The following is a 10579-nucleotide window of genomic DNA, read 5'->3' on the forward strand; positions in this document are numbered from 1 at the left end:
CCAGAACTTGACTTGTAAACAAGATATACACCTGCTTGACATTATATCCCTAATATCCCACTATTGTTTAGTGCAAATTTATAGTGATCAGCTAAAGTAAACATTATGAACAGGTAGCTATGAATAATCAATGTTGAAACATGGAAAATTGGAAACGTTATAAGACTCTTTTACAGATCCCATGCAGTTACAATAATATAGTTAAGATTGTGTGTTGCACACTTCCTGCTTGCCATATCCATTGAGTCCAAATAGAGATCTGTGAGTGTTTAACATGCTACGCAACTTATTTGACTCTTGTTTTTCAATGATCTCTATTCCCATGTTTTAGTTGTTTACACCAGTTTTAAATGTTGTATGTGATTCCTGGAAGCATTCGTTTCTTAAAAGTGTGGTTCATGTAAATTTTTAACACAAAAATAATTAAAAACATAATGCAAAAATTAATAGTAACATTTATACCATGTATCTATACAATCAATTCTAGAATTACATCTATTATACTGTTACAGTAATTTCATTGGTGAGTCTGGAATTATGTACTAAAACACAATGTTGCTACTGTTCATAGAAAGTAAGTAAAAATAAGTTACAATCAATGCTGCCATAAAACTCCTGTTATCAACAGTGTTTAGTTGGATAAAAATGTCTTTCATTATTAGTCACATAGTTATATGATGTTTGGTAGGTCACAATAGTATCCAAAATTACGAGACCGTGTGAACATGTCAACGTTGGTACTGAGTGGGAAAAATGGAACCATAAAGTCATCATGCTGATGTCCTATGGTGGGAACAGTTACTGGTATATCATTAGGATACTCTGCATCAGGGTGTCGCTCCAGCCATTCATCAAACATACAATCTACCATGACATGGTGAGGCATGAAAAGAGGATCATTTGGTGATGACACCACATCATCCATTTGTCCTCTCTTATCAAGTGGAAGATTTGTGGCAAGATCACCTGCCCCAGTAATGGTATGAACCTAAACAAGAAAAGTGATATTATAAAACACACAATGACAAAATCATGCAGTACTTACCGTTCCATGCATTTGTTGTTTAAGTGCAATCAATCTCGAGCCATTTGACTTTGTGAGGGAACATTCAGGGTCAAAAGTGGGAGAACAAAAACACATTCTGTCTTTACGGCACCTACGTATATTAAAGTTAACATCAGCATCAACAAAACTTCGATAGTTTCTTCGTGATAGAAAATTATAAGGTGGTCTTTCGTATGTTCTAAAAGTCATGGCAAGATTTACTTGTCGACTTGTAGGCCAGTCAGGATTGTTGCTACTGCAAGGGTTATTTCCTGTGAATGGGCAACGTTGAAGGGGACCAGTGTTAACATTTGGATCACAAATCTGAAAGAATTTTTGCCAACATATTGTGTTCCATCCATCACCAACAATATCTCCAAATACACGAGGAAAACCACTGACATTCCTTGTTGCCCCAAGCCTCTTTTCAGTAAAGAGATCATCTGACAGTATTCCAGTAGATCTTTGAATTTCAATTCGCCAGTCCCAGTAAGGTAGCCTGAAAGTGTGATAGTCCAAGTGTCCCATGCTCTTTAACATGTGTTGTATTTCCCACTCAAACAACAAGTGAAAGTATTTGTGCCAAGTTGTGAATGCAGGTCCGGCATGAGCATAATCCAAACGAATTGATACGTCTAAAATGTAATATGACATTGATGTATGTAAGTATATATATATTAGGATTTAAAAGTCAATTAACAAGTGCAGAAATGTATGTGACCATAATTCAAGTTTTGAGCCATCAAATTACATCATATACACATGCGCACGTATCACTGCATGCAGATACAATGGATGCTTACTACATACTTATTTGCATTACCTGGTGTAGCAGAATCTTTTGAAGCAAAGTGGTGAAGCCACACAAACAAATTATAAAGTGATACATTACTCATGTGGAGATTTGTGGTTCCTGGAACTGCCTCTTCTAATACAGCCACGTACCCTGAGTCAAACGAACGTGACTGAACAATGGTATCAATGAATTCAGCCCAGTCACTATCAGTGTAGGTAGCAAGTGGTCGTCGGGGAAGAACTTGTGACTCAGAGCAATCAGGTCCATAGTGACCAAACTTACACCGACTACAGTCATATCCCGCATAATTTCCATTGCACTTACAGACCTGTGAAGAGAAACCACAATAATATACATGTCAGTACAACTAGCAATTGTACAATTATTATAATAACAGTCCATTATAGTAGAGTCATGCATAGGATCTTTTTAAGTATGCGTACTAACCTTGGTGAAGTAGTGAGGCCAATTGCGACGCACATCAGCACTGTTTATGTCATATCCAGGCAAGTTCAAATCAGTACACTGTCCCCTACCAGCATCCTGTCCACACACACCATCACTTGTAGTTGGACAACACTCCAAGTTTTCTAGACTTGTAACATCACTGCATGCTCTTGGTATTTGACCATAAGCCTCCTGCCCCAACAGACATAGCAAGGCAATGGCCATGAAAGAAACTTGACCACTTTGAATTTTAACTACAGTGTACAAAAATAAGTTGAAATAGCTGCTGTAACACTCAATATGTAAGAGATAGACTAAGTGTTATTTAGTTATTTATTTATTAAAACTTTACAGTGTATGTGGTTGATAATTGATGTCATTTCACATGTATTGTATAGTTAGCTTTTCACATTAGCGCATAATTTGTGAGGCTGTAATTAGTAGAGATGGCCTATATGCCTAATGAGACTGACCCATATACATATGTAGCACTCACCTAGTAGCTAGCTTCAGTTGACGAGAGAAATAGTTAAGCCTTCAATTGATATTCCCACGATAGCTAATGAATCCAGAAGTTTTCAGTTAAGCTGCAGTTTGTACTCATGATTTTGTCTAATGTTCCACGCTTTTTATACTTAGTGTTTGCATTGTATGCGTGGGCTACAGGATATCCTGCTACCTAGCTACCTCATCCAATTTTTTTTTGAAAACTTCCGTCGAAAATCTGGAGTAATTCGTGTGCGTGGGTTGTATGATAACGTGATCTAAACTTCAATTTAAACTTTCTAAAGATTTTAAGGCTTTGCAGCACAAGTATACTACCTGGTCCTATATATACACTTAACAGCGTGGCTAAAGATTTCGTCTTAGCTGAATCATAGTGTACTTTATAGCTACCATGCACTGGTGTGGCCACTAAATTGAAAAAATCTCAGCAAACCGTTTATACCATTGCCATTACCGGACATGAAAAAGTAAATGCTTTTCCAAAAGCACATACATGGCAATCCATAGTTTGACTTGTGAATAATCAGTTGAATCTTTTTGGAATGTAATTGTATATTGGATCATCTAGTTTGTTTGTGTGTGCTTTATTTGTTTATTAGTCTCCTTGCTATTTCTGCATGTGCTGTGCTTTTCAGTGGCGGATCCTGGGAGGGGGGAGGGAAAGGTAAAACGGGCATGTTCCCCCTTTCCCACTTCCCATTCCATCATCCCTCTCAAGAAAAACTGCATACAAGATCGAGATACTCTAATGGAGCAGTCACAGTGTTCTTGAGGCAGTGTAGCTTAACTATGAAGCTGTGACTAAAGGTTCTTTATAATTTATACTTTATATAGTAAATACATTTGGTGAAGGGTAGTCATTATTGCTGTGACTTGTATATATAGCTAGCTAGCTACGTATGGCACACTGCTAACTACACACATGCTTCTCAATATAAGAGAGTTGTTGACAGCTATTATAATTGCATCAATTAAGAGATTTAAGAGACCATAGCAAGCAATTTTAAAGGTATGATATAGTTTCACATCTAATTGCCATTCTTTCCTAAACAAATATGAGTACTGACTCGTATTCAGTATAATACAATGAAGCCTCTCTAATCAGACGCTCATGGGAATAAGGAAATTGTGTAAAAATGTCACAATATTGATTATTAAAAATGTCAGATTATTGTAAGATATGTTGTGTAAATAAAGAACTTTTGGCATAGTTAATTTGACTGCAAATGAAACCATGCAGATGCAAGTTCTAATCTCCTGTTAATTTCATTGAGAAAAAAAGTTTAAATGTTTCAATGTGTTCTCTGTACTGCAATCAAAACATTGCTATACTTACGTAGGTGATTTTTCAGCAAGCAATAATATGTGACCCGGACTGCGAAAAGGGCTCTTATAGCCTTTCCAATTGCATATATATGGTAACCCATAACTTGACTGGTGAATATGGTACAAGCCTACAATTTGGTCACTCAACAACCCTAACCTGGCAGTAGCTGTGGGTGTAATTACATGGTGATAGCTTTAGTAGATTAGGAGTTATGATTAGCCAAACATGGATAATTGGAAAGGCTATAAGAGCCCTTTTCGCAGACCGGGTCACATATATGGTTATGCAAACAATTATCTATGCAGTTTTATCAGCTCTTGTGAGTAAGAAATTATGGAGACCAGTAGACTTTTGTTCTCTACTCCTTCATAATAAACTTCTATCTCAGTAATACTGCATATTTTCAAAAATACATCATTGAATACTGCCCAGTTTTCATCTTCAAAGATTTTAAGACTGGAATCTAAAAGCTACTAAATGATCACAAGGATTCTAGAATGTTTTAAAAGGAGCGTAAACATAGGAGTATAAAGATTATAAGGAATAGAACAATAAAAAACTGAAACACTTGTATTCTTATTAAAGACAAAAATATTTAATTTATGTGAAGATTTCTTAAAAGTGCCATAAATGCATAAGCAAAGTTAATATTGTGTAAAGGTTTCACTTATTTCATGGTAGAAAAGGATATATCCTAAACAATCAAACATGCATCATATCCTAATAGATCAATTACTACTAGGTGTGTTGTACTAATTTAGTTGACATAACTGTTATTTTACAAGTACCACAAATACCTGAATAAAGTTAATGTGCATGAGGAAATTAAGGGCTTCACCTATTCTATGGTAGGAAAGGATGTATCCTAAGCATGCATCATTTCCTAGTAGTAATACAGAATGTCAATTATTACTAGTTTTAATTAAGTATCAAAGACATTTTTATTCAGGGCCATGTAATGTATGGGTATACACGTACATCCTGCTCTATACTGCTGCAGTAGTGTGACTGTTGTAGCAAGCATACAGGAAGTGTATAATACACAATCTGTATTATTGTAACTGCATGGGATCTGCAAAGAGTCTTAAAACGTTTCCAAATTTTCATGTTTCTAAAAGCATTGTTCATAGCTACCTGTTCATAATGATTACTTTAGCTACTATATGGACTTGTCAATTTCATGCCCCACCCCCCACCCCCGGGCGTCCCCACACTCCAGGTGGGGATTTGACATTGCTTCTTGTCCCCACCCCTGGAAGTTGTCCAATTCATTGACCGATTTTCGGTAGTTGCATTTCTAAACAATAAAATCGAACTTGCTATGATTTTACTAGCTACAGCTAGCCGGTGACTAGTCGCATGCATGAAGTATGCGCTTAGTCATCCTTGAGGTGTTGTCAAATCCCCTACTAGGGGGTGGGGGCATAGTGGGGATTTGACAGCCTATGTTGCCCCAGTAGTAGGGAATTTGACACCACGATTTGTCAAATCCCCTATATCCCCCCACCCCGTAGTGAATGAAATTGACAACTAGTGCACTAGAGCTATCCAAGTCAGAACTAAACCGTTGTCCTTGTAAGACTTGCGTGCAAACCTCCAAGAGGTAACGCGTTACGCTTACAGCATCGCCGCTACAAGGTTACGGTAGCACTATAGTAGAAAAAATGATTTAGGGTTGGGACGTCTATAACAGAAAGGTGTCGACGGAGGTGAGAATTCGGGGAGAAGTGTGAAAACAGCCAGATTCCTATTCCGAGGTGTAAAGGATCTGTGAAATATTTATTCCTAATAATTATTTGTGGGTTGGAGGATATACATACGTGTGATGACCTAATCTCTGAACTTCCGGCATCTCATTATCGCATAGAGCAATGCGTGGTTTAAGGACGTGATCTAAACTTTGAACTTCCGTGAAAATAAAAGTTTCATGAACATATCATCTCAACCGTTTGTAGCTAATATCATAGGGTTCAATAGCTGCATGCACAGTATGGATGTTAGTTAAATGCAATTGTGTAGCTACAGATGCTACTGAAATACAGTGGTACATAGTCATTGATCTAGCCAATTATAATTATAGTCTGTAACTGATTCAGAGATAAATAATTGAAAAGGGGAACCACATAAACACATTTAGGACTGCCACCGATGTAACATTGGTTGTGAATGATATTAATATACAAATTATACCGTATCACATCCTGGAACACCTTACATAACTTACTGTATCGATATCTTTTGTTGAGTATGTTATAAGCAACACCTTGACTGTGTTGTGTTTGAGATTATGATACTATAGTTGTTAGTGAATGAGTAGCCTGCCAAAACTTAAAGTTAGCACAGCTGTAGCTATGTGCTGGAGTGAGTTTGAGGATAGCCTTTCCAGCTTGTTAAGGTACTGTGTTACAGTATATGGTGTAAGTGTATGGCATTGCACATATGTGACCGCAGGCTTGTGAAACAGGGCATGTAGACACAAACTACACCCAGTCACACAATAGAGACATATTTCGGTACCACAATGGAACACTGATCTGCTAAGCTATATAATCTGCAAACCATAGTAAATGTTCAAAAAATACTTTAATTGAAAGTCATTAAAGTTTCAAAAAGTTATGTGTCCACATGCCATCTATCTCTTCGCAGGCCGGTCACATAATTATGTAACATGACATTATGATGATGTGGGTAGATTTTATGGCTACACACGTACCCCTCGATATAAGAGAGTTGTTGAAAGGTATTGAAAGCCACCGAGATATTTAAGACATATGGAGCATTTTTCAAACAAATAATAGGAAACTTCAAAAAAGCATAATAAGCTCAGATCCAATTGCCTTCTAAATAAATGGCTACTCGTGCTATAATAGTTACTGTTGTCCGGGGTCTTGCTTCCCAAGATTGCACTGTCAGAAATCATTATTACAATTTCCTAATCCGTAAACACTACAGGAAGGGCAAATTTCCTAAAAGAGATTCCTGAGAAGTTTGTCCTGTCTTGTAGTACATGTGTTTGTGCATCAGAAAATTATGTAAAAACATTTTTTGCAATGCAATTTTGTAAATTACAGTTGCACATACAGTAATTTGCAATAATATGATGGTCATGATAACGAAAAGTGGGTGAGTATGTAAAATGACTTCCTGTCCACATGTCACAAATGAGTTCATTTGGATGGGATAAAGCTAACGAGCAGGATATATGATGCAATCATCATAATAGCTATTTGTTACGAGGCCTGAGGCATGTTGGCACATAAAATTTTCCTACTTTTTCAAGTTTCTATAGCCCATACCATTTTGTACAATCATGCTATGGCCTTGACATTTTCAGCATGCATTATTCAACAATCATCAGGCTTTATCACTGCACGAAAAGTAAGATGTCCTGCTTGTGTCAGCATGTAGGAAATTTTTTAAATGATTTCCTTTAGAATTTCCTATTTGAGTTATCATGCAGGAAATGTCCTTGAATATTTTCTGTACAATTTCCTGTTAGTGTCACATTGCAGTAAATCGTTTTAACATTTACAAGAAATGTAGATAAAATCGGTATTAAGATTTTTACCACATTCATGACTAGTGAAAATGCAGCTGTAAAGTGATCAAATGGATACTGCAGGTTTCATGTGTTTAGCTCAGTGTAATAATGAGCCAAAACTTGGTTCTCAACATAACATAGGTTTTCAACATCAGTGTCTCTACAACAATGTGTAAAACTGTAACCCATACTATGCTGCTGCAATAACTTTTTAGTGGTTATTATGATTATGAATAATTGTTATACTAAGGAAGCTCTATTTTACTTTAAAATTAACTTTACGTGATTCCCAGCCAGAATTGTATCTAAATCAACTGCACCATATTTCTCAGTGACTTACTTTGCCACAGAAAAAAAGAAGCTATGACATACAGTGATGATACTCAACTCTTTAGGCTTTCAACATGACAATGTAAACAGTCAACACACGGAGCTAGATAGTTATGTACTATATGCCGGGGTAAATATTGCATGAATTTATGGCCTTAATTGTGTGTTACACTTTGTGTCTATGTAAAATATAGATGTTAGAATTTGTCATGAATGGTGACAGACAGTTGGGGAGTATGGCATTGTGACAAAGTGTTTATTTTAGTAAATATCTGGTGATGGCTTTACTTACTGTTTCAGCGGTTCACCATCTTCATGCTATATACTTTAATGTACACTACCTGGATTTGTGGAAAGGTACTGATTACTACAATAAAATAACCTGCACTTGGTTGCCAGGAGATAAGAAGCAATAGTGCATTTCATGAATATAACAATAAAGGTAATGTAAGTGGCTATGGATATTATACATGTACACCATAAAAATTTTCCCTAGTGTATATAATTATAAGGAAGGGAATTCCTTTACAGTTATGTGGGTGATTATGTGCAACATACTGTAGCTACAGTGCAGTGACTAAGTTGATGCCATCCTAGTATTCCACGGTTATCGCTTGGGTGACATATTATTTAATGTTGCTTTACATTAATTTTATAACTGAAGCAAGCAATCAACTTAGCTGTGATGATATCACATCATTTTACAGATAGCTAGTTTCTGTGTGCATTAGCTGCATCATACTGTCTACAGCCTGATACATGATGCACGCAAGTCTACATTGGCAATATGCAATATGGCAACTCCAAACATCCAGTAAATAATCTCAACTCTTTGGTCAGTCATGAATGAAGTAAACACAGTATACTGTAATGTTGCGATCTCCCCTAATCTCTGTTGAGGCACCACGGCCAACTGTGGTATATGCTATATAATCTCTCTCGCAATCCTATAGTGGATGGTACGTTGTCAAACCAACAGGTGTTAGTCTTTGTGTCACTGCCACTGGGAACTTTCTGACAAGTGTATGTAATGTATAACAATAAATTACAGAATTTTGATTGTGTATGTGTACTATCAATAGTTCATAATAAAGAGGTCTTATAGTATGGACTCTTGGTACAAGAGGTTATTGGTAGACCTTTATTGCAAGAAAAAAACACTTATGGCACTTAGATGGTTTATTAATTGCAATGTTGGTTTACAGTTAAATGGTCTCTATCCATGCAAGAATTATGATGCAGTAAGAAAGCAAAATGTTTGGATTACAGCACTCTCATAATTATGGTGGTCTATAGCTAGTATCACATTAAAATGTTTTAGTTCACAGATTTACTATAGAGATTTGGAGACCTGTATGCCTTAATAACGTTATTAGATGTGATCATCATTCACATGTAGCTAGTAGCTGGTAATTTGCAAGGACTTGCATGAGGAGTAAAGTTCTCCTAAAATTAGCTATACTGCATGAGTGAGAAGGGTGGTGGCAGCTAATTGGTCATATTCATAAAGTTGAAGAATTACACATAACTATATTCAAATGTTTTGGTAGACCTTTTGGTTAAATACATAAACTATAGCTACCTGCCACATTTCTTTGTTCTGTTGTAATGAGTTTCTGGTCACCTCTTAGCAGCAATGTGTCTCTATCATGTCAGTAAGGTAAGAGTTGTTTTAATCTCAGAGGCTCGTAAGATGGAATGCAATGCATCTATGTACGTAATTATGTCCTGCTTAACTGTGTTACCTGATCCTGCATGGTAGTACTTAGCTACAGCTTCATGTGTTTAAAGTGCCAATTGTTTCACAGTAATATGTGAAACGCATTGCTCTTCAAAGCAGGCAGTGAAGTTATACCAATTTAGTGGCTTGAAGTAACAGCTGTTAGTGTCTTTGCATCGCCAATGCTTGGAAGGACTTATATACTTTGCTATTCATACATGTAAGCATGGCCTATAAGCATTTCAAATCACAAAAAACTTCTATAGCTGCTAACGGTCTGTCACTTTCAAATGCTTGACTTTTAGTAGGCACAATGAAAGCTTGATAATTGTAAGGTTTCAGCCAGGGTTGATGCTCAGTTGCTGTTGTTGCTTCCTTGAGCAAGAAAGTTTACTCACATTGCTCCAGTTTACCCAGTTGTTAAATAGGGACCTTTCTTAAATGGTGACTTTCTTGGTAGAGCTACTTTTAAATGTTTTTGGTTGAATACATATTAAACTATAGCATTACTACATATCTGCATGTCAGGAACATGCATTGAGCATGTAGCAAGGTAAGTTTCAATCTCAGAGGTTCTTAAGATGGAATGCAATCCATCTATGCACATGTGTCCTGCTAATGGTGGTAGCTAGCTTTTTATATGTTAAAACTAACTTAAAAGTGCCAAGTGTTCACAATAATTGGCACAGTGATGTGTGAAGTATATTGAGTAAAAGCTCTTCAAAGCAGGCAGTGATGTGTACGGCAGAAATCTACTCTATGAATTTTCATACTGGGAATCCACCACAGCGCATTATTTCATTAGTGTTAATGGTTATATTCATTTTAGTGGCTTGAAGCTGTAAGGCATTAATAAATAAACTAGT

The 10579-nt window shown here is 36.5% G+C and overlaps 1 protein-coding gene across 1 annotated transcript; it reads right to left on the reverse strand.

Annotated features, from left to right (window-relative positions):
* Positions 1-358: 358 nt before the first annotated feature.
* LOC136247397 (tyrosinase-like) lies at positions 359-2542 on the reverse strand. Its single transcript, XM_066039077.1, has 4 exons — positions 2289-2542; positions 1869-2169; positions 1046-1680; positions 359-988 (listed from the first exon to the last, which is right to left on the reverse strand). Exons 1-4 carry the CDS (start codon positions 2511-2513, stop codon positions 671-673), a joined length of 1479 nt encoding a protein of 492 aa, XP_065895149.1. The 5' UTR covers positions 2514-2542; the 3' UTR covers positions 359-670.
* Positions 2543-10579: the final 8037 nt, after the last annotated feature.

Source organism: Dysidea avara, chromosome 2, assembly GCF_963678975.1.
Source record: "Dysidea avara chromosome 2, odDysAvar1.4, whole genome shotgun sequence".
In the NCBI taxonomy this organism is placed as follows: domain Eukaryota; kingdom Metazoa; phylum Porifera; class Demospongiae; order Dictyoceratida; family Dysideidae; genus Dysidea; species Dysidea avara.

Coding starts and splice junctions, on each gene's coding strand:
- LOC136247397 (XM_066039077.1), bottom strand. CDS start 2,513: ATGGCCATTGCCTTGCTATGTCTGTTGGGGCAGGAGGCTTATGGTCAA. Junction 1,681..1,868: donor AAAAGATTCTGCTACACCAG/GTAATGCAAATA, acceptor ATTACATTTTAG/ACGTATCAATTCGTTTGGAT. Junction 989..1,045: donor AACAACAAATGCATGGAACG/GTAAGTACTGCA, acceptor TTTCTTGTTTAG/GTTCATACCATTACTGGGGC.